The sequence below is a fragment of the Scardinius erythrophthalmus genome (genome assembly GCF_964197995.2).
Source record: "Scardinius erythrophthalmus genome assembly, contig: HAP1_SCAFFOLD_306, whole genome shotgun sequence".
Lineage (NCBI taxonomy): Eukaryota > Metazoa > Chordata > Actinopteri > Cypriniformes > Leuciscidae > Scardinius > Scardinius erythrophthalmus.
In genome coordinates, this window is record NW_028296305.1 from 1 (window position 1) to 27,048 (window position 27,048).

At 39.1% G+C, this 27,048-nt stretch overlaps 1 protein-coding gene across 1 annotated transcript; it reads right to left on the bottom strand.

The window, feature by feature from the left end:
- Nucleotides 1–265: 265 nt before the first annotated feature.
- Nucleotides 266–26,694, bottom strand: LOC308686479 (protocadherin-16-like; the record flags this gene model as incomplete). Its single annotated transcript, XM_081394899.1, has 20 exons — nucleotides 266–4,396; nucleotides 4,669–4,810; nucleotides 5,150–5,436; nucleotides 5,562–5,692; nucleotides 6,076–6,227; nucleotides 6,548–6,759; nucleotides 6,892–7,005; nucleotides 7,930–8,796; nucleotides 9,007–9,216; nucleotides 9,633–9,758; nucleotides 11,403–11,642; nucleotides 13,307–14,156; nucleotides 16,330–16,487; nucleotides 16,681–16,777; nucleotides 17,010–17,197; nucleotides 18,156–19,202; nucleotides 21,331–21,567; nucleotides 22,041–22,272; nucleotides 24,143–24,331; nucleotides 26,563–26,694. The coding sequence occupies 20 exons, from the start codon at nucleotides 26,692–26,694 to the stop codon at nucleotides 1,773–1,775; spliced, it is 8,235 nt and encodes a 2,744-aa protein (XP_081251025.1). The 3' UTR covers nucleotides 266–1,772.
- Between the last annotated feature and the right edge of the window lie 354 nt (nucleotides 26,695–27,048).

Genomic DNA, 27,048 nt, shown 5'->3' on the forward strand with positions numbered 1-27,048 from the left:
TTGGACATTCATGAAAATGTTTCTTAATGGCTGAGATTTTAAAACGGGCACACCCTGTGTCTAGCTATACACAGCCTGAGGCCAGGCTTTAGTCTAGGTTTTTGGAACATACTGTATCCTTTCAAATTGCTTTTTAATGAAGGACAAATTTGACTCTGACCCCTCCTGTTTCCCTTTTGCTTTTTGCTACGCTTCAGTTACTTTGAAACTCCCCATCCGTGTTTTGATTTGAGCTTGGAGGAAGGAAGACAGAAGACTCAGGTTTGACAAAAGAAATCAGTAGGAATTTAATATTTGATTTAAATATGTACAGATGATTTAAACTGTACTGCTGCTGGAATGTAGGCAGCCATCTTGGAATCTGTTGTTTTCCAGAATATGAGACAATTAAATGTCAACTTTTAAAATGAATTGTGCAAGACAGACTTCAAAAATGTCAGACCCCTCTTTGAGTTGCATTTGTTCTGAGTGCTAAACAGGGTCCAGTTACACTTGAGGCAGTGGCGGTATCAGGCATGCACCAGGTAGCAAAACAGCCCCTCTGGTCATTCAAATGCTTAAATCTCTTTCCATCGAGATTGTAAAAAAAAAAAAAAATGCAGGGCACTTCAGAAGCTTCTTTTCAAAACAGAAAACATCCACTGTGTATTACAAAAGAAGGTCCATTGTCTAGTGACTTACTCTGAAAGGTGAATAAACTACATCCTAGATGATGGGCCAAAAGTTTTTTCACTCTAAATTTACTAACGACCCAACCGTAAGTTATGTAGACTATACAAAACTTTTTTTATTGTCAGAAAAAGCAGCATAGAAACAGTGTGAGAGAGCTGCTGCTTTGGAAGAAACCCATTTATATACAGAAGAGTCTTTGAAGTTTCACCAATTTCTCGAAAGGTCTCCAGATGAGCCGAAAAAGTATGGTCCTTTTTTTTTTTTTTTTTTTTTTTCTTCAATAAATTAGCTAAGATGCTAACAATCTAGTTCAAAGGGCAAAGGACAATACAACTTGAAAAAGCCTATAATACAACACTATGCAACATTGGAAGTTTCAACACTTTCAGCCTTTCTCTTTATAAATAATAAAATACAACAATCTTCCAATCATTCACATTACAAGTGTCACAATTTTCACAACCGCACAGTATGGTGATCCTAGACACTATACAATGATAATACACTTATTATGGCTAGCATACATATAAATATACATACAAAAAATGTCACTAAAATGTAAGAACTCCTTCTCTCAAAGCAATGGGAAGTCCTTCATAAAAAACATAAATGAAACTGATTAGCATTTTTTTAAAATACAAAAGAAAGAAAAAATAACATCTCCTGGTAATGAACAAATATAGTGACATCAGTTTGAGTTTCTACAGAGTTCTCATTGCGGCCTACAAAGTATGACAATAGCAGCTATTTTGGATGGACTTAACATAACACTGGAGTTTCAAAGCAGTTTGAGTCATCAATATAAAAAGAAACAAACAAAAGGAGCAGTCCACGTCTTGCCTCCCTGGCCAGCCAGCGAGACAAAACAAAGCAACACATAACTCACTTCACATCAACACTGCGGTGGCTCTGAAGAAGGGTAATGTCGCCACACAATGTTTTTACCCTTTCAGTTACCAGACACCTGCGTCCCCATCATGGCTTAGCGACTGATTCTTCATGCTGCCTTTTTCAGGTATGCAACATTGCTAAGAGTGACTAATATAATGTCTTATCAAAAGACATAAAACGGCCTCCACAAAATGGAGTGCAATGTCGCATTAAATTCTCATCTCAGCCTCATCACTGTGCTCCAGAGAGTGCTCTGTGGTGCTGATGATGGAGGCTGAGGGACCTTGAGTGACCCCGAATGGGGAGACGGCTGGGGACCGTGCAGCAAGTGGGGACAGAGAAGGGGAGAAACTGGGAGACATCGCTGCTGAGGAGATGGAACCCTCGTGGCTTATAGGTGAACGCCTTAGCGATGCTAAGTGGTGGAACGTCCGTGCTAAGGCGGGTTTCGGTGGGACAGATTTGGCCCCTGGGTGAGCCACTGAGGTAATGAGGGGTGGAGGGTCAATTCTTGGCTTGGGGTCTGTCTTGACTTTGGGTTGGAAAGGTCTACGTGGGTTGTTGGGAGGTAAGCTCTCATCTTTTAGTCTGGCAATCTCTGTGAAGACACTGGCTAAGGGTTGGAACTGAGGGCACCAGTTGAGAAGGTAGTCCCAGTTGTAGCTGCCTCGCAGTTCCTCGTCACTTGCCACTATGGCTGTGAGGGAGCCATCAACTGAGGGTTTTCCATCCTCAGGGAAAGCATAATCTTTTGGATGGGAAATATTCAACCCACGACCTACTCCAAGGTAGCCCCCACCTTCATCTCTATAGACTGGGAGCTGACCAGACAGTAGGGTACCACTGAGACTCCCACTGATGCTCCCCAATTTCTTATTTTTGAACCACTGGCTTGCATCAAGTGGCCCTGGTTCACAAGAAATATCAGAGAGTTGGTCTGCATCCTGTTGGATACCTGAATCAGGGCCCCTGGCAGAGATGTGCTCTTGCATTGAGGAGGTGATGCTTGCAACTCTTGGGTACTCATTGATCATCCGGATTTCATCATCCTCTGCCGCTTCGGCAGATCCCCGTCCACTGGAGTGAGAAGGATCTAAGGATCCTCCTCGGGTATAGGAGCCTCCACCTGTTCCTTCTTCAACACCTGCATATCCAGGAAGTGCTTGATGATAGATCCTGTCGCCCCCTGCGGGTTTAGACTCATCCAAGTTTTGCAAAGCTGTGCCTGAAGATACAGTACTATTCCCTGTGTCTTGTCCTTTCTTCTTGCGCTTTGATCTTACTAGATAAAGGGCCACAGCAATTATGACTAACAAGACTATTACTCCAAGAGAGGCAGCAATTATGCTCACAAGGAGGACATTAAAGTCTGTTGCGAGACCAAAGGATGTGTTGGTGACATCAATGGTTAGCTGAGCAGAAGCTACTCTCGATGTTTCAAGGGGGCTGTGTGCGGTAACATCCATAGTCATTAGGCGGGTTTCCCTCTTCGAGCGACTTCCACCACTTGAGCTGCCAGAGCTGTCCATCTTTAGGTAGATTACACCAGTGGTCTTATTCACATCGAAGTAAGGAGAGGAATTGGGGAAGGAGTACAGTACAATGCCATCCATCCCACCATCCTCATCTTTGGCCTGTACTTGCCCAATGCTCTGACCTTTCTTGGCTCCCTCTGGTACCTCAAAGGACAAGTCTGAAGATGTGAAAACTGGGTCATACTCATCCTCCCCTGTGACGTAGACCTGCACTGTGACTGTAGCTGAGTTGTTGCCTGCATCCACAGCCAAAGCAATGAAGTTAAATGAGTTTACCTTCTCAAAATCAAATATCTGCCTGGTACGAACTTCACCAGAGTTCTGATCTACCAAGAAGAGGTCTTTTCCTAGGCTGGAGTGGTCCATCAAAAAATACTTCAGCTGTCCATAAACTCCTGTGTCATAATCGATTGCATGTAACACAGTCACGGCAGAGTTGGGTGGCTGGTTCTCACGGACACTGGCCGTTAATGTAGCAATGGGAAAGTAAGGTCTGTTGTCATTAATGTCCTTTACCTCTACATTAATAGGAGCCAAGGCAAAATGACCATGGCCATCTGAAGCTTGTACTATAACCACATGGGAAGTTCGGCTCTCTCTGTCTAAAGGTCTTTGAAGCTTCAGTGCCCCAGTCCACTGATCCACAGAGAAGAGTTTCATCTCATCTCCAGAGCTGATGCTGTACTGGACCTCTGCATAGGGAGCTGAATCGGGATCAGTTGCAGTCACACGTAAGAATTCTGTACCAGCAGCTGCCCCTTCACTCAAAGCCACTAAGTACTCAGCTCTGCCAAAGACAGGAGGGTTGTCATTCACATCAGTGACTGTGATGATGGCTGGTACGCTGGAGCTGCGTTGGGGAACACCACGGTCCGAGACCGCAATGGTAAGGTTATAGCGTGATAGCGCCTCAAAATCCAGTCGCTCCGCCAGGATCAGGGTTCCTACAGTCTGGAAGCCATGGCCCTCTATGAAACGAACGCTACTCTCAATCTGGAAAGCATTTCCAACATTCCCACTGGCGATTGCAAAATCAAAACCAGAGTTTTCCTGAGATAGGTCTCCATCTACTGCCTCTAAGGTCAGGATAGTGGCTCCAGGTAGCTGGTCCTCAGACACTGTGGCTTTGTACTCCAACTGATGGAATATGGGGGCATTATCATTGACGTCCATCAGCTGAACTTGGACCGTGGCAGAAGATGATAGAGGTGGAGATCCTCCATCACGAGCTTCGACGACTACACTCACAGAGGGCTGCTCTGGGTCAAATTCTGCTTTCTGTCTGATGAAAAGTGTACCTAGAAAGAAATGGGAAGTGCTTTTACTACAATGTTAATGCTATATAGTTTACTATATGTTAAAACTATTGGCAGTGGCTATTTAAACTACATGCAAGTAGCTGAACCTATAAGTAGATGCTTTTTATTTACTCAACCCACCACTTTATGCACATATCATCCACTACTAATTGCACTTATTATAAACAATTTATTTGTTGCAAGATGCTATTTGTTATAAATAGAATATACATGAGTAAATGCCACTAATATATTTAGTATAAAGCTTATACCATTTTTAGGATCAATGTAAAATCCGTCCCTCATTGAAGACAATACTCGATAGGTGACCTTTCCATTTTCTCCTGAATCTCGATCTGTTGCTGTTACTGTGATAACAGGACTGCCTGGTGGAGAATGTTCTGGAAGTGTTACCTAGAAACCAAAAGCAACAACAAAGCTGTTATTTGGCATGCTTTTTCCTGTATCCACAGCGATGTCATTTTGAATAAAAGCATCTGGTAAACGAACAAATGCAATCATAAATGACTGCATACTTTTTACTGGTGCGAATGGAAGCATGTACATTTATTCTGGGATAAATGTATGTGACTCAAGTTATTTTTCCATCCTAATCCATGAGAGTCAAACCCTTTTTCTCACACAGTTAACAAAAGAAGAACAAAGCCAATAAACCTACATCAATCCTAATAAAACAAGATACAAATTGTCACTCCTTTTAAAATACTTCAAATGGTAGAAAGAAAAAGTTACCTGATATAGATCTTGTGTAAATGTAGGTGCATTATCATTTATGTCCTCCACCAGCACAGTTAAATTGGCTTCACTCTGATGCTTTGAATCTGAAGCTCGAATAGTCAATGTGTACCATGTCCTCTCCTCAAAGTCCAGTGGTGCTGTCAGAGACACACGGCCGTTGTAACGATGGATATCAAATTTTCCCTGTGATGGAGCATCCAGCTGCAAAGAGTAAGACAGCACTGGGCCAGAATCCACATCATTTCCAGTAACCAGGGTGATCTCAGTGCCGATAAGAGAGTCTGGAAGAGGGAAGCAGGGACACAACGTTCAGATACATGTGCAGTAATAAAAGTCTTGTCTTTTAGGTGCTTGTAATTTAGTCTTTCAAGATAAAGGGTCAAAGGTCACCAGTTAGTTCACTTACTCTCTGGCACTCTAATTTCCCGTGGCACTGGGATGGTAGGACTGTTGTCGTTGAGGTCGACAATAATCACTGTGATGGTGGCAGTGCCTACTAGCTTGGGGCTACCACGATCAGTGGCTTTTATCACCAACCTGATGCAAACGAGATAAAATAAAAGGTTAGATAATTATTTTCTGACTTATATCACGTGAGAGATGTTTCTGTTCAGTTTTTTTAGATCAAGAGAGAGAACAAAAGATGTCTTCTATTTTTGGAAAAAATATTTGTGCAACAATCCAAAAGCTCTAACAGACCAAAAATGTAGTAAATTAAAAACACACCACTTTATACGGGTAGGGGAACATTTTAGAAACAAAACACATGAGGTAAAACTACGAGGGCTTGAACACATCACACACAAACTAAATGACGCTGGAGAGGACAGTTACATTCCACAGAACAGAGGGAAATTAAAGACCTGCAGAGCAATGACTTCATCGGCCGAACAAGCGCAGTACACATAATATACACTCACTGTGCCTGTTTCCAGATTTCCCTGTCCATTATGGCCGCGGTCGTGATGCTGCCGGTCAGAGGGTCAATTTTGAAAAGGCCACTTTGACTCGAAGACTCAATGGAGTAAGTCACCTGACCATTCTGACCTTGGTCAACATCCTCTGCCATAACCTAATTCATACAAAAACAGGTTAATCAAACAGACAGTCCAAAATGAACTCTTGCCATACATAGTTTAAATCTGACACTCGCTGATGTAAAGTAAGAAATATGTGAGGGAAAAACCGGTAAATAATTCCATTATAATATGGTTAAAAAAAAGTTTCATGACAGCTACAGTACATTTTCTCAATTCACTTACGATTGGCTAGTATGGCAAAAAGTTACTATGTATGATTGGAAAGTTGTTTGTAGAATATTCACGTCTTTTCCAATGTGTTTTCAATTACATGTAACCTTTTAGAAGTACAAAAAAGTAGAAGACCCCTTGCCTGAAGAATTGGAAAATCATAGCCCTGTGCTTCATGCATATAAGCCACATAGTTCTGCAGCTGGAATCGGGGGAGGTTGTCGTTGACATCCTGAAGAATCAGGTTGACAGCCATGAAGGAGCTTGAGGATGTAGTTTCAGCCTTCACCACTAGGCGGAGTCTTGGAGTGTCCTCAAAATCCAGGCCATTTGAGCTCTGTACCCAGATTTCACCTATGAAAGCACCAATAATGCATTGAAGTAGGTCAACTGACTGCCATTGTTAATAAGAAATATTGTTTAACATCTTTCTGATTATTTTTTGTATGCATTTTGTCAAAATCTTGTCAAAAGTTCCTATCTGACCTGTACTTGAGCTAATGCTGAAGGAACGGTATTTGTTCCCACTGAAGATGGTGTAAGTGATGCCGTCTCGGGTGCCGTCAGGGTGCTGAGCCTGAGCCTGGGCGACTGCAGTGCCTGTGGGGAAAAATTCACACAAAAAAAAACCTCAATACTCTTCTGCCAAACTCACTTAAACTGATGGATTGGCTTTCAATGCTTCACAAAACTGACTGTGCCTGCGAGTGCTGAAATACAATGCTGCAGTTTTCACCATGCAGTTCATTGCAAAAGTTTTCAACTGCCTCATGCCAGTACTTGGAAATGACAATTGCACAGAGACTAACTTTTAGTGTAGGATTTGTAATAAAAGAGCGACAATGGAGGCCTGTATAGTTTTGCAATGCACTGTTTAACCTGTAAGAAGATACATCACATACAAGATACTTATTTTCAAAGTCAGTATGAAGTGGAATTTTCAACCCATTTTATTTTTGTAATGTGTTTTGTTTCTGAGCAAAACAGGACATCAACAAATTAAGTAAAGAAGAATGGTGGGACCAAGTATTATCCATCTGGAATTGACTGGTTCACAAAAAGTTGCATCTCTGTCCCAGTGGGACAATATATAAATATTTCCAGTTCTATAATTTGGTATTATTGCCATCACCTATATTACATTCATATTTAATACATTAATATCTATATTACAAAATTATTTTCAAAAAATGTAACATCATTTTCCCCGGTCATAACTGTGCATGCCCGTGATGACATCAGCTGAAACGCAAAAATCATTACATTTTAATGAACGATTGCAAAGAATTTGTATTTCTTTTGGGAATAACATTCACTGAATGGTGCACAATACCACCAGCAACATGTATTAAGAAAGTAAAATAGGGTTGATGCTGACAAAGGATTTATTTTATAACATGATAATGTCTTCATTCCTTTTTTCCATGAAATGGACAGCAAGGAACAATTTCTTGCTTTGTGTAACAATTAAAATCTTCCAGAATAATAGCACACCAAATCTTTTGCTGTAAATTCCCTTCGTACCTTTAGCTGCATTCTCTTGTAAGCTAACATCTCTGGCGTTGCGAGAGAATCGAATGCCCTTGTAATCTTCCTCCTTCACATAGACCATCACCACACCTAGAGAAGACTGAGGAGGGCTGCCTTGGTCCATAGCCTCCACTATGAGGGTGCGTTGGGTTTGCGTGAGGGTCTGCAGCTTCTCTGTGGTCTGGATCTCCCCTGTTAGCGAGTTAATAGAAAATCCTCGGACTGGCATAGCAAAGCGGTAAAACACCGACCCATTGGCTCCAAAGTCCTTATCTTCTGCTCTCATTGTGGCCACCACCTGATGCGTGGACACACTACCACTGGACACGTTGATAATCAGTGGGTCCTGGATGAAGAATGGTGCATTGTCGTTGACGTCCAGTATGGTAACGGTTACCTGGGCTGTGGCGTTGCGAGGTGCGGCGGGTGAAAGGTCAATAGCATACACTTGGAAGGTGTAAGAAGCTCTTTTCTCTCTGTCCAGAGGTGCTGTGGTAGTGATCCGCCCCGTGTCTGGATGCACTGTAAATGCACCTTTAGCTTCTTGGCTAAGGAAGTATAAGATCTGCCCATTTTCGCCCTCATCCACATCTGTGGCCTTTGCATCCAACACCCCAAAACCTACAGCAGCATCTTCTGAGACATCGACGGTGTAGCTACTGCTGCCAAACTTGGGGCTGTTGTCGTTTACATCAAGGACTGAGATTTCCACAGTGGCAGTGCTGCTCAGTGAAGGGCTGCCATGATCTTGAACCACCACTTCCAAGGAATAACTGTTCTTCCGCTCTCGGTCCAGAGGTTTTGAAGTAGACAGAGCTCCAGAGGAACCGACAAGTCGAAAGTCACCATCTGGGTCGCCAGCTAGAATGGAAACACACAGACAAAACATTTGTTCATAATCAAGCAGAGTGGGTCTTGTTTTTATAAGAAACAAGTCTGCAATGTGAGCAAAAACAGTAACGTGCCTTGACCGAAGATAATTAAAAAATGCAAATCTGGTTTGTAATCCACTGTAAAAGCTCTTCTTCTACAGATTCCTCTGTACAGAATAAAAAAAAAAAAAAGTTTTACCAGTGATCTTATAATTCAGTCGTCCACTCTCTCCGGTGTCCAGGTCTGTGGCTTTGAGGCTGAAAAGCTCCACGGGCTCTTGGTTCTCAGGCACTTCCAGACTGTAATGCTGCCGCCCGAAAGCAGGAGCATTATCATTCTCATCCAGCACCGTGATGTGTACTTTAGCCTTGGCAAAGTTAGGGGGTATTCCTCCATCTTTTGCATACACTATCATATTCACAAGATATAAAGAGGGTTATTAAGTTTAGTATAAGTTTTGATAATATTATAAATTATAATTATATAAAATGATATTTTATAGTAGCACATAATACTTTTTCAGGCCAGTGTTGTTATTGTTAACTAAAACTAAACTATTAAAAACGTTTCGGTAATTGAAATCATCATTACCATTAAAATAATCAAATAAAATGAAAAATTTTACACAGTTTACAATTTAAACTTTATAAAAACTAGTTATTTCAGTTAGTTGCCAAAGCAACATTTTTGAATTTTCGTTTAAGTTAAATTACATTAAATTAAAGCTAAACAGACACAAAAAAATACAATAATAGTATATAAATAATACTAAAATAACACTGTTTCAACCATATTATGTGCAGATCCTGGCTGTGTTTATGTACCTGTTACAGTGTAGTGGTCCTGAAGTTCCCTATCTAGAACCTGAGTGACAGATATCACACCCGTCTCTGGATTAATTGTGAATCCATCCTCAGTCAGACCACCGTAAATCACTAAGCCATTCGTGCCTGCAACAAAAACAGAAATATATAATCAATAATTCTGATCATAATCGAATACTAGCTTATTATCTATCTACTGAACACTGCACAGTAAACACTGCATGCTGCCTACTATCTTTTAGTAAGTGAAACCTTTCAAAGTATACTACATTGTTGCCACATGATCTCACTAGGTTACATGTGAATGGCTTCCAGTTATGAGCTAAGAGATTGACAATAAATTACATTTACAAAATGTATTATTTAAAAGTTACACTACGTAACTTTTTAAAAGAAAAAACAAAACAGAACAATGGTTATCCTACTGCTCATAAAACATTCACTACTAGGCTTAAGAGATATAACCAGTTTAGATGGAAAATATCTTAAGCTGACTAGCTGAAGACATTAAATTCCAGCGCAATAGATAATGCTTTACTATGAACTCTGTTAGAGAGCTACATATGGAAATTTATCTATTCAATAAAATACCTTATTCACCTGTTGAGTAATATAAACATCTCTGCATCGCTTTTACAACATTTCAAATCCCTCAGTTCTCAACATCTCACGCCAAGCCAGTGTTGATTCTCATTTTATTACGAGCTCTGTCTCAGTCTCATTTTGCCAGCAAACACTCCTCTGTTAGGCATTTTCTTTATAAAAAAATGTGTGAATCCTCTGAGGTTTGAGATTTAACGGGCCCCATGTCAACTTTCTCACTCGTTGTGACAACTAACCTATGCCACTCCCACACAGTAGCCAGAGCAAATTTTCTCTATTTACGGATATGACAAGACATGCACAGACGGGTGACGAATGTAACGTAATTTCCCACGAAAACCATCCCGTTAGGTCTATAAACACTTATAATAGGCTTACCATAGTGATCAGGTTAAGACGAAAGCATGTTTTGTAAGAAGGATTAATTTTTTTGTTTTATTCTTTATAACAACAAAAGCTTATTTCTCTGCATCTTTGAGTCCTCACCTCATCCCTTTACAAAACCTTGACATATTTGTGGAATTTTTATTTAGAATTTGTGTAAAAATATCTTTTGGCAGTCAGATCAATTATTAGTATGTGTAGTATATAAGAATGCTATTCCAAACACAGCCTGTGACTGGTAACAATCAACCAAAACCTCTTTCCTTTCATTCTGAGTTAGAAGATGTAAAAGAAGTTGTGAACGACCTGATTTGAATTAAAACAGAAGTGCAATGCCAAATGTCAAAATATTCAGGTTCAAACCTTTTCATCTCGGATTTAAGACCGGTTTCATTAGTAGTGGTCCACACAAGTGTTAAGCATGGACTAAAGACACACGAGTGCCAGATTGCGTGCAAAGTTAGCAAGCTTTGGCACGAGCACCTGCTTGCTCAATTAATGCTTCCTGAAAAATGTCTTTACAATCTCTCTTTCATACTCTTTCACTAAACCCAGGAGGCTGAGAATGAGTCCCACATACCCTCCACAGGAAGAGTAAAAAAAAACACTGCCCTCACTGCAACTCAACATAACTGCTTTAACCAGATGGCAAAGTTTTCAGACACAGGTCATGAATATCTGAAAGGTTGAAATACCCAACAATGCAGGTGATTCTTTTCAATAGTAAAGGAACATTTAACACATGGATTATTGCAGAATAATAATAAAAAAAAAATCACTCACCATGATCCCGGTCTGAAGCGGACACCTTCAGAATGCTTGTTCCTGCTGGCTGGTTCTCTTTGATTTGGGCTTCAAACTCACTGCGTTCAAACCACGGTGCTTCATCATTTACGTCAATTACTTGTATAGACAGAACTTGAGTGGTGGAATGTTGGGGTATCCCATGATCCTCCGCGACAATTGTGAGATTGTAGTTCTCCTGCTCCTCACGATCCAGAGGTTTAAGGATGGAGAGAGAGCCTGGAGAAGAGGAGAGGAGAAGAGAAAAACATCTGTAGATCTGCTGCACGCTTCACAGCCTGTGGTTGGAGACGTGTGACCGAGGTCAGAGAGCTGTTCTGTTTTATACCATGCATATTTGTAATATTTAATTATGTACATGCCAGACAATATCTTAAGCTACCTGAATGTGGCTGGGTAACTTTGATGAGGATAGGAGATCATTCATGACATAAAGTAGCCCACCACAACAAATGATGTGGAGATTACAAACAGAAAAAGTACTGTTTCTGTACAATATTGATGTTATCCAATGGAAATATTATAGTATATAGCATAATACTGATGATACCATAATATTACCACAGAAAACAAAACAAAACAGGGTATTACCCAGGGGGACAAAGTTTGGCCGGTTAGCTTAGGCAGTTAGTCTTTACTGGTGGATGCCATTACTATGTGGACAAAATGGATGTGTCTCCAGTGATGGCCATTCAAAAGTAGCTGTATAATTTAATGATAATATAATATAATATAATATAATATAATATAATATAATATAATATAATATAATATAATATAATATAATATAATATAATATAATATAATATAATATAATATAATATAATATAACATAATATAATATAATATGTTTGCCAGCTGAGAAAATACCACTGAGATTAATAGGGATGCTAGCTAGCTCTAAGTATATTAGATGCTTCAAGGGATAATTCATCTTTGCTGGTCCTTTTTTAACATAAATTTGTTCATAGAACATCATAGAAGTCAAACACAATTTCCGCTCCAGTCTGACATAAATTTCAGCTTTATTCATCCTCTGTTTTTCTCCTCAGTTTAGCTCCTGCACTCTCTATAAGGAATTTGAGAATTAAGTTTTTTGCTGACTTGCTGGTATGAAGACCAGGGAAGAAATTTGTTGTCATGGATCCATTTTTGATCCTTTCCAGCTATACCTCTCTGCACTGCTGTCATCAGCAAGACCCCGAGCGAGGGTCACCCAGGATAAACACACCCCTGTGGTTGATATGGCAGCCTGACTGTTTGCTGACTGCGAAATATTATTGTGTGTTTGTGAGAAGTCTGTGTGCGGCCTCTTTTTTTTATTTATAGTCCACCTAACACACTCTAGCTTTAAACACATCATTGAGATGTTTGAGCTGGCTTCTGCTTCTGGATACGGTAGCTCTGGTTTTGTGCTTAACGTCCATCTCTAGACCTCTTTCTTAAAGAGTCCAAACAGTGTGAAGACTTTCTGCTTAGTGTCTGGTTAATATCAGCCGTGACTTTATTGTGCGCTTTAACCCAACTTTAATATATAGTATACAGTATATACAATATGCCTGATTTAGAACAGAAATTAAACACTAGCCTACACCATAAACCATCTGACAATAATGGAAGGGAAATCATCTACAGATGTTCAGTCGATTAGGTGATTTTGTCAATTTAATCCAATTTTGCGTGAGCTGTAAATGGTCATATTCTGGGAGGTTGAGAGGAATTTCAAACTAACACATGCATATTTCCAACGCCAAATCAAAGAGTGTGCGGTCGATGGGCCAAAATAGAACTGTGCTTCCACGAATAAACCCTTCAAGAAACTGATCTGTTCTGCTAAATTGCTTCTGGCTTTGAGCGAATGAGAGAGAAGTAATGATTCTTACCACTGTTCGGGCTGAGGCCGAACCGTCCTGCTGTGTTTCCCGACTGGACCCTGTAGGATACTCTGCCGTTTTCGCCCTGATCTGCATCCCGGGCCATGACGTAAAGCAGCACAAAGCCCACCGGCTGATCCTCCATCACACTAACAGCAGTCGGGGAGCTGAAGATCGGAGGATTGTCGTTCTCATCAGTGACGAAAACTCGTGCCGTCACCGAGCCCCAGAGTCTCTGATTGGGGTCCGAGGCTGAATCCGTGGCATGGACCACCAGGAACAGGCTGGAGGTCTCCTCATGGTCTAGCTCTCGACCCAGTTTCAAGACTCCTGTGACAGGATCTAGACTGAAGAGATCTGGGTTGTCAGGCCACCGCTGCTGGATAGAATAGCGTACCTCACTGTTGGGGCCACTACCATCTTTATCAGTAGCTTGGAAGGTATAAATAGAGGAACCGGCTTGTGTGTTCTCAGGAATAACAATAGTGACAGGATCTTCTGGAAACTGTGGTGCGTGGTCATTACTATCCTGCACATTGATTTCCAGCTGAACCATGTGAGTGTTTGGATAGGCATTGGAGAAATCATCCACCTCGATCTGTAGAGTATACCGTGACCCTTTTTCATAGTCCAGCTCTCTAGCCAAGTAAACATCTCCCGTCAAATGGTCAACCATAAAGGTTCCTTCATGATCTGTGCCTCCCACTACCAGGTAGGTCACCTGACCGTTTGAATTCACTTCATGTTGGTCATGTGCTTTAACTGAGCCAATAACAGAGCCTGGCTTGGCACCCTCCACTGAGTTGAGGGTCATGGATAGGGTGTTGGGCTTTGGAGGGGTCCTTGTGGAGCCAATGACCTACAGATTGGGAACACAATGAATTTAGAAGATGTAATGTAAAATGTAAAAACAGAGGATTATTTGTCATCATTAGCCATATATACAGTATTCCACAATTTACAACGCATAGGTGTGTTCTCATTGTTTTAGATGTCAACAGAGTGCACAATACTGAACTAATAAGATGGAATGAACCTGCCTGCCATTTCCCATGTCTTTGAAGTACAGTAGAGCTGGAAAATGTTTGACAGTGGAAGCCTTTCATACTAATATCCCCATGAAAAAAAAAACCACACACACATACCAGATCACAGGAAGGAAAGCAACAGAAGGATTGACATTGATCCATTTCTGGGCTCTCTCTTAGGTGCAAAGTACACTGGACTTTCAAAATGAAGATGGTATTACTGATGGTATGTAAAATATTATCTCGAGATTGCTCTGGTGCAAAGTTCTGTGGTGCGAGCGTATCGGCGTTAGCGCTACCGTGTTAGGGGACCCAAGTTTGCAGCTTTCTGTTTGATCATGGGGAACCACAGCTGGGCCTCATCAGAGCCATCTGGGAACACTTGATTCAAAGGTGCATTCTCCCCCGTCTCTCTCTCACTCCATCTCTCCCTTACTCTCATCTTCCTCATACAAACAGGGAGTACAGAAATTGCATGCAACTGCACACTCTACAATTAGCCTCCAATTCCCTTTTTGAAATCACATCTGTAAAAGCACTAAAGATATTTCGCAACAAAAAAGAACCAGCAAGAATAATTTTACAGAGAATAAACTCTTTAGAATCCGGATTCTTTTACATTGGAATGAAAAGCCATGGAAATGATCCTATTGTCAAAGATGTAGTTTGACATGTCTGTTTCACGCAGTTCCATGCTAAACATTGGGATTAATACATGGTTTTCTGTTACAGTACGTTCCTCTGGAGCAGGAAGTAATCCTGGGAGTTTTGAGGTGTTTGTGTAGAAAGGAGCTGGCCTCCGGGTCACAACTCATTTCCCTTCTTGAATATTGATACCACAGCTCAGGGGACTGTGAGCATGATGATAGTTAGGAACAGTCAAAGGCGCTGTTTCTGAACTCCCTGAAAATGCCTCGATTGTAGTCTTGAGTTTTCTTCTGGGAACGTACACGTCACAATATTCATCATTTAAATAATTCCTGCCCAAGGCATATGCAAAAAGGGACGAGGCCTGGTTGAATTGCATTAGTAGTGTGTTATGGTAAGGAGCGTGACATTTTCGACACACGCTTTAACTGTTGACCAATCACAACACATTGGTCCAGCTGACCAATCAGAGAACATTGCGCTTTTTTGAAGGAGGGGCTTCATAGAGACAGAAACTAAAATTTTCTTTGCATTTCCCACACAACGACGTAACTCGCTGCTTCGTGCATCATTGAAGAAATCAACTAGCTATTCACGACTGTTTCCCGAAACCGTATTGTCGCAAATTTGTCGTTCAACCATGTTGGTAAATGATGTCACACAGGTAGTGGAGTAATAACTTATAATGAATCCGTTAGAGATCGAATTAATGCTAGATTTTTTACTATAAATTACAGACATGGCATAGGCTCATAGGCATCATAGGCTTGTTCTTGTGTACTAGAGCACGTATGCACTCTTTAAAAAGTGCTCTTTTTAGAAACTAAAAGACATAATTGACATTTGTATTTGAAACAAAAGATATAGATTGTACTGATTGTCAGCTTGCTTATTTTGCTCAAGATAAGGATTTATTAAGTCCACATGTCATGCAAACAAGAAACTATGCTCTTAACCACAGCCCGAGAGCTGTTGTTCCAACCACACAACGATGCTGTTTGCGAATGTTCGTTGGAACTATGGTTTCGGGAAACACCATCTCACTGAACTATGCTGATGACCACGGAACTTTCGCAAGTTCCATAGTTGGCAATTATGCTTTCGGGAAACGCTCCCCAGAGCAACAATGTAAAATATGTAAAATATGTGAATGCTTTTTGAACATTCAAGCATGAAAACCTTGTTCTAGTAGACTCCAAAAACAAAATTAAGATTTTGTTAAAGGGCATAATATGGCCTCTTTAATACGTCGGCAGATTAACTAAATAAAAAATTATTAAGGGTAGACTTGATCCAGTAAGCAACCACCTAAAAAATGTCCGATATTTAAAAAAAAAAAAAAAAAAATAGTCTCACCTGTACAAGTAAGGCAGTTGAAGAGCTCTGAGATGGAGCTCCACGGTCCGAGGCAGTAACAGTGAAGCCGTACTCTGCCTTTTCAGCTCTCCTCAGGGGGGAAGAGGAGCGCAGCTCTCCGGTATTTGGGTTCAAGGAGAAACGTTCTGCTCTGGAGCCTTTAAAAGCAAGGACAAATGGAAGCATAAATATAGACAAATATGGTAGTATAATTAGCTGTACAATACATCATATTGGGCACAAAGATAACTGAGGACATCTGTTTATGTTTAACAGTTTCAACATTTTCTGCAACATCCTCTGGCAATAATAATACCCAGCAAATAGGAAATATTCTAGACTCTTGTTTACCTGATAATGAGTAGAAAATAGTTCCATTCTCTCCCTCATCTGGGTCTTTGGCGTGAAGAGTTCCTAATAAAGAACCGGCAGGAAGACCCTCCTGAACCTGGAAAACATCAAGCAAGTTTTTAAACAGCACAGTCTGGCTGCTTATACTTGATACAAACAACTTCAAGAGTGGGAATGTATCCAAGGTCACATAAACAATTTTTGAAAGATATTATGTACAGACATAATGACGTTTTTATGATGTGTAAACTGCTTTAATAAACACAAGCACCTATGTTATGACACTGATTTAAGCCTTTGAATATAGTCTGTGCCAGTCTGTTTCTTGCCTGAATGAGAATCTCCCTGCCAGGCTGTGTGTGGCTGAATGCTGGCGCGTTGTCGTTCTCATCCAGCACGGTTATATGGGCTGTTCCGGTGGCGCTACGTGGAGGTGTACCACTGTCCTGTACCACCACAATGAGCTGATAACTCGACTGGTGCTCACGATCCAAAGCTGCCCTGGTACTGATTTCACCTACACATGAAATTTGGGAGTTACTGTAGTCAGAATAATCAGTTTAGAATGGTGCAATTGATTTTCAGTGGTGTTGTTAACTAAAGCTAAAACTATTATCTATTAAACCTAAAATCGTTTTCATAAATTGAATTAAAGATGAAATAAAATAAAACATAAATATTAGATGAAAAACTTAAACTTAAAAACTGATATACAATTTGAAAAGTTAACTGAACAACTGAAATGAGATAAAAATGTAGTCAAAATATTCATGAATTCATAAACACACAGCTAATTTTTAAAAAGTTTATGGTCAAAAGTTAGAGTATATAGTCTACAACAGGGATTTTCAACCAGACCCAGAAGGTTCTAAAGAGTCCACAAAAAAACTTCATGGAAAATTAATGTAAAAATAAATACATAAATATATATATATATATATATATATATATATATATATATATATATATATATATATATATATATATATATATATATATATATATATATATATATATATATATATATATATATATATATATATATATATATATATATATATATATATATATATATATATATATCATTAAAAAATAACTTAATTAAAAACATTACTGTTTCTTTCTGCTTTCTAAAAAAAGAAAATGTTTCCGTTGGAAATGACTGAGATAAGATTAATCCTAATCATAATTATTTTAGTCTACTGATAGCCATAGTTGTGTTTTTTTCTTTAGAGCTGTAGACATTTAACAGTACATTAATATGCAGTTATGTACTGGTGGGTAGAATTATTTTTATAGAAAAATATTTTTCCAATTTTTGCCCCTATCTTTCACAATATAAATGGGTCTATATACATGCCTTTTTAATACAAAATATTTGGCATCAAAAAGTTTGAAAGACCCTCATCTAGAAAATTTCTTAAATGTCTAAATGTCAAATGACATTGAAGGGTCAGAATTGTGTTCCAACTCACCAGTCCGTGAATTGATTTGGAAGTATCGGTCCGTGTGAAGTAGTCTGTACGTAAGACGGCTGTTAAGACCCGCATCGCGGTCGGTAGCAGACACCCTCCCAAAACCAGTTCCTGCAGGCAAGTTCTCTCTCACTGCCAAGAACACCCTCTCCTGAGAGAAACGAGGAGAGTTATCATTTTCATCCGTCACAGAAACTCTGACCGTCGCGCTGCCGGTCTTCCCCATCTGCCCGCTTCCAGACGTGGCCAGCACAGTTAGCAGGTAGATATCCTTGGCCTCTCGATCCAAAGCGCTCTTAACAAACAGCCAACCACTGTCCGGGGCGATCCCAAATCCTGCTGCGTCCCCATCAGGCCGGAGTCTGTAAGCCAGTGTGGAAGTTGGCGTGGAACCTCTGGACGACCCTCCATTTCCATTGGGGTCTCTATTGAGTGCCCGGACCTGTAAGAAGTTTGTGTTGAGTGGTGAATTCTCCTTCAGCTCCACGCGGTAGGTCATCGTGTCAAACACGGGACCCTGGTCGTTCTCCGCCTGGATGTGGACCACCAGGCTGAACGTAGCACTAAGCTGAGGCGCGCCGCTGTCTTTTGCGATCACTTGGAGGTCATAGCGAGGAACGCTGTCGTACGACAGACTCCCAATCAGTCGGATCTCCCCACTGCTGCGCTCCACGCCAAAAGTGCGCTGCCCTCCGGCCGTCATCAGGTCAAAGCTCAGCTGTCCATTAGGGCCTGAGTCGCGGTCCTCGGCCTGCACGCGGTACACAACAGTACCCATTTTCGTGGCCTCTAGTAGGAGCAGAGACTCAGAGGATGATGGGAAAAATATGGGAGCGTTATCATTCACATCTGCTACGGTGACCCGAACACGCGTCTCTCCAAAAGCTGGAGGGGAACCGCTGCGCGCTTGAATTTCCAAGTCGAAAAAGGGACGTGACTCATGGTCCAGAGGAAGGCTTGTTCTAAGTGCTCCAGTTTCCGGATCTACCATGAAATAACCATCTGGATCCCCAGCAGAGATAGTGTAGGTGACATCCTTAGAGACTCCTGGAGTGAGAGAGTGATGGGATAAGATACGTAAGCAGTGATTTAATCTAAAGCGACTTTGTAAATTCATTACAAGGACAATGTTCTTATGGAATTATCGGTAATGATTCATGGATAAATCTCTTCAGACCCTACAAACCCAGATCTTTAACTATTACACAACTCTATGAAAATGAAAAATATACAATTAATGAAAGGTACAGACTAGGGATGCACAACATATACAGTACACTAGCATTCAAAATATTGGGGTCGGTCTCTTTTGCTTAATGAGGCTGCATTTATTTGATCAAAAATACAGTAAAAATTTATTTCTATGTAATTTATTCCTGTGAAGGTAAAGATACATTTTCGGCATCATTACTCCAGTCTTCAGTGTCACATGATTTGCTGCTCAAAAAATATTTCTTATTAATGTCAAAAACAGTTACTTTTGTGGGACCAGGTTTCTTTGATGAATAGGAAGTTCAAAAGAACAGTATTTATTTTCTTTTGAAAATAATGCAAGTCTTTACTGTCACTTTTGATTAATTTAATATGGAATAAAAAAAAATTTTTTTGAATGGTAGTGTAGTACTACATTGGTTGTTGGACGCTATAAGACATTTATTTATTTATCAGATTATATTGGATATATTTTCACATTCCCCCAATTATTACAGAAGGAAGATTCCATTATCGAACACTCACTTAAAGTTATTCATTTAATTAAATGTGTCTTTATCATACCTCAAAATGAATATACATTTTTCATACTGTACATTATAATGACGTGATGCCTAAATTCACTTGTGTTTTAGTTTTTTGTATTTTACTTTACCATTTATTTAGACAAAATAGTATCACATTTTAAAGGAATAGTTCACTTTGAAATAAAATTTTGGTATGTTTTAGCTTACCTGAAGGGCATCCAAGATGTAGGTGTCTTTTTTTCCGCAGTAGTTTCAATTTTGATATTTTAAGGTCAAACCGTTCCTGTCTGTCAGTCATATAATGCAGGTCTATGGTCACTTTCTCAAAGAGCATGCACAGAGAAGTCCAAATTAAACAGTTCCCCATTGTAAGTACACATTGATGGCCTAAGACACAAAACGAGCGGTTTGTGTGAGAAAACGAACAGTATTTATATAGTTTTTACCTCTTGTACACAACCACGTCTAAGTCATCTGAGGGCGCGCGCGCATCCTGCTGTGTGACGTGTACGCAGACTGGTGCATAGATATACAATATACACTAGATGTCGCCTTAAAGACATTCGTTCCAATGAACTGCCGTAGCCAAGGCGACGTCTAGTGTATATATCTATGCACCAGTCTGTGTACACGTCACACAGCAGGAAGCGCCCGCACCCTCAGATCACTTGGACGTGGCTGTGTTACAAGAGGTTAAAAACGATATAAATACTGTTCGTTTTCTCACACAAACCGCTCGTTTCGTGTCTTAGGCCATCAATGTGTACTTACGATGGGGAATTGTTTAATTTGGACTTCTCTGTGCATGCTCTTTGAGACAGTAACCATAGACCTGCATTATACGACTGACAGACAAGAACGGTTTGACCTAAAAATATCAAAATTGAAACTACTGCGGAAAAAAAGATATCTACATCTTGGATGCCCTTGAGGTAAGCTAAAACATACCAAAATTTAATTTCAAAGTGAACTATCCCTTTAATATCTGTCATTTATCAGTTATTTGCCATAACATGAAAATAATTACTGACTTCCGTATCAGCCAGAACTGTGATATCAGTGCATCCCCTAGTACAGACAGGTACTTCTTATAGAATCCCCCATTATTTTTCATTAAACATCCCAACGAAATGCCTGTGCTATCAGAAAATATACATAAACATATAATAATTTCCAGCAACATGAGGTAGAGTGGAATCTGTGATGGATGTGACTGTTTAATGAGGTTCATGCAGCAGCTGCTGCTATATTTGCACAACTGGCTCAGCGAAAGTGAACATATTCCCGATCAGGCTTTTCCGCACCCTTGACTGTCTTACAGACAGCAGTTCATGGTTCAGAGAGCCAAAGCACTGAGGTTAGCAGAGCTATGCGAAAGCATGCAGCAGCACATGGCTACTTATTTTAGATGGAACATGAAAAATGCTGAAACTAACCATTCCTGCCACTGGCTCTCACTACGCCAACCTCGGTTCCCCGGAGCACGTCCTCAGATACGGTGAAGAAGTACTGCGCTTGCTCGAACACTGGGGGCGCTACTGAGCCAGCCACAACGCTGATGTTCACTCTGGCGTTGACAGGTGCTGTGAGACCGCCTCCGTCCCGTGCTGTGATCACCATGGTGATGACGGAGTTGGCCTTTCCATGCAGCGAGCGTGACAGAGAGATCACACCTAACAGCGAAAAAATGCAGTGAGAATAGAATAAAGCGAGATATAGGCTATGATCAGTCCTGAAGACTGTGAATATGAAATATAAGGATACGGATGAGAAAGTTCAGTCAGCCAATCTGACAAGCGATTACTGGAATTAACAACAGGTTATGGATACTGAAAAGGCCCAAAACTTTTACGGGAATTCTCAAAAATCACCTAAAAATCACATTAAAAGTAAGAATACACCACAAAAGAATAGAAAAAAAATTATAATTTGTTTTCCACACAAGGAAGAAAGTCATACATTGAAAATCATGTTTTTCAAATTCCTTTAAAATAAATGTAATTTCATATATTACATTGTATATTTATATATACCATATATAAGTATTGAATTAAATTTATATTAAAGGAATAATTCAACCAATTAAAATATAATATATATATTTATATATTCATTTAATTAATTATAATTAATTTTATTGACCTACCTGTGTCCTTGTTGAGGGTAAAGAAATTGGATCCTCCACCAGGGACAGTGTGATATGTCACTTTACCATTTGCACCAGCATCTGAGTCGTGGGCCGTTACCCTGACAACGGAGGTCCCGGGTGTGCTTTGTGCGCTCAAGCTGACGGCATAGTTCACCGGGTAGAATGTAGGTCTGTTGTCATTAATGTCCACCAGTGACACCTTCACAAAGGCGGAGGACGCAAGGCCTCCCTGCAGGGAAAATATCATTTTAAGTTACTGGCGATAACGACGACAGGATTGTGGATACTGTCACACTTCTATCGAATCAATCTTGATGATTTCTTGTGTGTAATAATGCAGAAGAATACTTTGCAGTGGGATATAATTGCCTTTCCAGGTTAAGAGAGGCCAGTGAGCTAGTATGTGCTGCAGTCGGCCTGCTCGCTCTCTTCACAAGGAGCATTTTATGGCTGCATTAATAATTGAAATGGGAAACAAAAAGGGCCACTGCTGTAAGCTTATAAAGAGAAATAGTGTGAGTGTGTGTGTGTATGTACAGAAATGTGCCCCTGAGACACTGCGGTTTATTGCCTTTTCATTTAGAGAGCTCATGACTGTTGTTACTGGCAACGGAGAGAGAAAGAACTGAGTGACTGGACATCTAGGTGCTACACAACAGAACTAATGGTCTTTTTTTAATCAGACTTTATGCTTCTGCATTGAGTTTTAAAGGGTTTTCAACTCTTAAAGCTGCAGTGTATAATTCCAAATGGATCAGGTTTCCCCAAACAGTTAAAAAGCATATTAAATGTATTAATGACCAGCATTTTTCCAAGTGGTCTCACATTTTTGGACACTAACATACAATGTGGGTCTTAAAAGAATATTGCGGGTTGAGGTTTAGTTTAATCGACAGCACTTGTGGCATAATGTTGAATACCACAAAAATTATTGAATACTTTTAAATGACTTGTCCCTCCTTTTCTTAAAAAAAAAAGAAGTAAAAATATGGGCTACAATGAGACCAGTGTTATTTTAGTATCATTTATAGTATATATTCTTTTATAATTTTAGTTTTCATTTAAGTTTTAGTCATTTTGTTTTGTACTTTTGTAATTTTTATTTGTTTTTTTAATACTTCCATATAGCTTTTATATTTATTTCAGTTTTAGTTCAGTAATTTAAGCACTTTTTTAAAGTTTCAGTTTTTAAAGTTTAAGTTTTTCATCTAATATATATATATATATATATATATATATATATATATATATATATATATATATATATATATACACATATATATACACATATATATATGTATATGTATATGTATATGTATATATATATATATATATATATATATATATATATATATATACACACACATATATACATATATATATACATATATTTATATATATATATATATATATATATATATATATATACATATACATATACATACATATATATATATATATATATATATATATATATATATATATATATATATATATATATATATATATATATATATATATATATATATATATACATATTAGGGCTGTCAAAAGATTAATCGCGATTAATCGCATCCAAAATAAAAGTTTGTGTTTAAATAATATATGTGTGTGTACTGTGTATAATTAGTTTGTATATATAAATACACACACATGCATGTATATATTTAAGAAATATTTGCATACATATGCTGTATATATTTATATATAATTTATAAATATAATTTTTTTATATATATAAATGACACATTTTTCTTAAATATATACAAGCATGTGTGTGTATTTATATATACAAATTTAATTATACACAGTACACACACATATATTATTTAAACACAAACTTTTATTTTGGATGCGATTAATCGCGATAAATCTTTTGACAGCCCTAATACATATACATATACACATATATATATATATATAATATAACCTTTTGGTTATATATAAAGGTAAACTTTCTAACCATTTTACAATATAACAACTAAAACGACCATAAGAAGTATGAGAACAGCTTCACAGCTCCAAATGAGAAAAGTTTTAAATGAATGTGCTTTCATAAAATTATAAGCTTCAAATTTCTGGCCTTATAATTCCCTCACCCCGTCCGTTGCAGTGACAGTGAAGTCGAAACTGTCTGATCCTTCGTCCCGATCCAAAGCCACACTGGTGCAGATCTGTCCAGTCTCTTTATTGATGCTGAACTGACTGGGTGGAGCACTAGCAGGCCCGGATCCAATCGAGTACGTGATGGCCCCAAATGACCCACCATCTGCATCATCTGCTTTTACCTGTGGAGCACAAACACAGAGAACGTTGTCAGAATTATAGTCGACTGATGTCATAAACCCTCGTCTTCACAGAGAGCAAGCAGAACAAGATTCAGAGGTCTTAATATGTTTTCATTAAAATAATTAATCAATAAATGCGGTATAGCCCCGTTAAATAACCAAGACACTCCAGACATAAATCCCCATCTCTTTCTAATTTCTTTCTCTCTGTCCTCTAGCTGATTGTACCAAGGATTTACTGCCAGCTGGTCTGTTCTTGGCCGCACCTGTCTCATCAATCTCTCACAGTGGAGTGGGAAAACAAGAGAAGGCAGAAAGAGAAGGAGAAAAGCGTCTCTTCTCTAAGATTCACATTCCCTGCCCTTGAATGCTCGGGTAAAAGTCTATGGAAAGAGGGCCACTGTTGCTGAGAGATGGAGACTCTAAGAAGTGATGAGGTGGAGATAACTGGTTGAAGCTATTGGGCTTCGCCATAGGTGGAAAAATCTGGCCTTGAGTTCAGAAAGGGGCTTTAGCCAATTTATGGCAACGTTAATGTGAGGACAGAAGCGTACACTGTTAGAAAAATCAGTAGAAATTACAGTATTACTGGCAGCTACTTGCCAGTAACTTACTGTAGATTTAAATTGATGTTATTTACTGGCAACAATTTGTTCAAAATTAAATGAACGTTAAACATTAACAAGTCTTTATCTTTACAGAATAAAACTAAAATAACATCCTCATGCAAAGCATTCTGGGAACCAAAATCTGAAGGAAAAAAAACAGAAAAAGGTTGATGAAGATTTCTGGTTCCCAGAATGCTTTGCATTAGATTGTTATTTTATAATTTTATTCTTTAAAGACAAAGACTTGTTAATGTTTAATGTTCATTTAACTTTGAACAAACTGTTGCCAGTAAATAACATAAATTTAAATCTACAGTAAGTTACTGGCAAACAGCTGCAAAACTACAGCAAATTTTTTACAGTGTAGATTCATCAAATACATCCCATATGCAGCCATACAGTACTGAAAACACTGTTTTCATGAGGGGCAAATGTTACTGAGAGAATTTGGGATATTCTCAGGAGAATTCAGGAACTGTTACAGCAGTTGCTGAAGGCTAGGAAAGGGAAAATGTCTTGGATCTCTCTCCTCTATGCTTCCACAAATCATAAAAGCCTTTGTTTGTCTGGGCATCCTGCCCTCTCTGTGCGCTAGTTTCTGCAATGCACCTCAATGATATGTTGGTGATATGACCAACTTAAAGGCTGGAAAGCAATCGGAAAATGTGTAAGAGAGGGTCTGGATCGGGACAAACAATCTTCTGGAGTCAGGATTGATTACACTACCAAAGTTTGGGGCAAGTAAGAAATTTTGTTTCTTTTTTAATTCACTTTTTTATTCAGCAAGGAGGCAATAAATTGTCAGAAGTGACAGTAAAGACTTTTTCACTGTTACAAAAGATTTTTATTTCAAATAAATGCTGTTCTGTCTATTCATTAAGACATTTTATGTACACTTTTTTTACATTGCATGTGCAAGCTTGATTCTTAGAGCTTGATTTTACCCTTAAAACAAGGAAAAGCATTTAACTGAAGACTGTCCATTAGCTGGAAAGACAAACTTGTGAAAACCCATACTAAAAAGTTCATACTAACTATTGAACTGGAAATATCTGTTTCAGTTGATGTTTTCCTACCAAAATCTACTCCAACAGTTCATATATAATCATTAAGAAGATATTAAGTAAAGGATAATATACAGTACGCTGGTCATTATCGCAAAATATAAACCCAGACAGGGGGATCAGGAGACTCGTATCACGCTTAAGAGGTTTATTTTGTGATAATGACCGGCTAACCGTGTGTAATCCTTCTTATTACACAGCTACTTATCAAATACTGTAAGTAAATCAATAGAAAGAAATACATTTCAATATGACATTATTTCAGTATGTAGAAGGTAAGACTAGGCCTACAGAATGAACATGGTAAAACAGACAATTATACAGTTTAATGGTCATTACAAAAAATGATTTACTGCAGAAAACTGCAGCAACTGATCTCTCAGAATCAAGCGTTCCAGATAGCCGTGAAATGAAGAATTATAGTTTATAAAAAATTGCTATTTTGAAGCTAAATCGGTCGACCTCATAAAACGCAATCACATTTTCACACACGCCACCACAGATAATCTTCTTATTGTCACGCCAGAATAACTGCAGCTGTACAGCTGATTCACATTACAGTCCTGACATGGTAAAAACAGGAGATGCAGAACTTAAGAATCTCAGGCTCCTCAACAGGGCTCCTGCTACCGGAAAGGTTGAGGTCACGACCCCTCAACTCTGCTTTATGCTGTGACCCCTCTCCCACCATGATGCTCTCTGTAAACAATATTACTCTGGTGGTCCACAAAACTTCCCATTCATCAACTCCAAAAAGACCTGTAGACCCTAGTGCCTGTAACACAACAAAGGGCTCCTTGCAAAACATTAAGGGGAAATGACCTTTGACTCTGCCGGGGCTGCAAATATTTAATATGGTTGGCTCTGGAAGAAGTTTCGTAACGTTGCTTGCTGCCATTTATGAGGACTGCAAAAACCTGTTCTTAAATGCAATCTTGGATGTAAAATCTGGCCAAAATGGATCCTTTATGGATCCTGATGTTTTTTCCCATATCCATTCCAATAATAATATTTAGTAAAAACAGGAAGTATAAAAGCCGCAAGA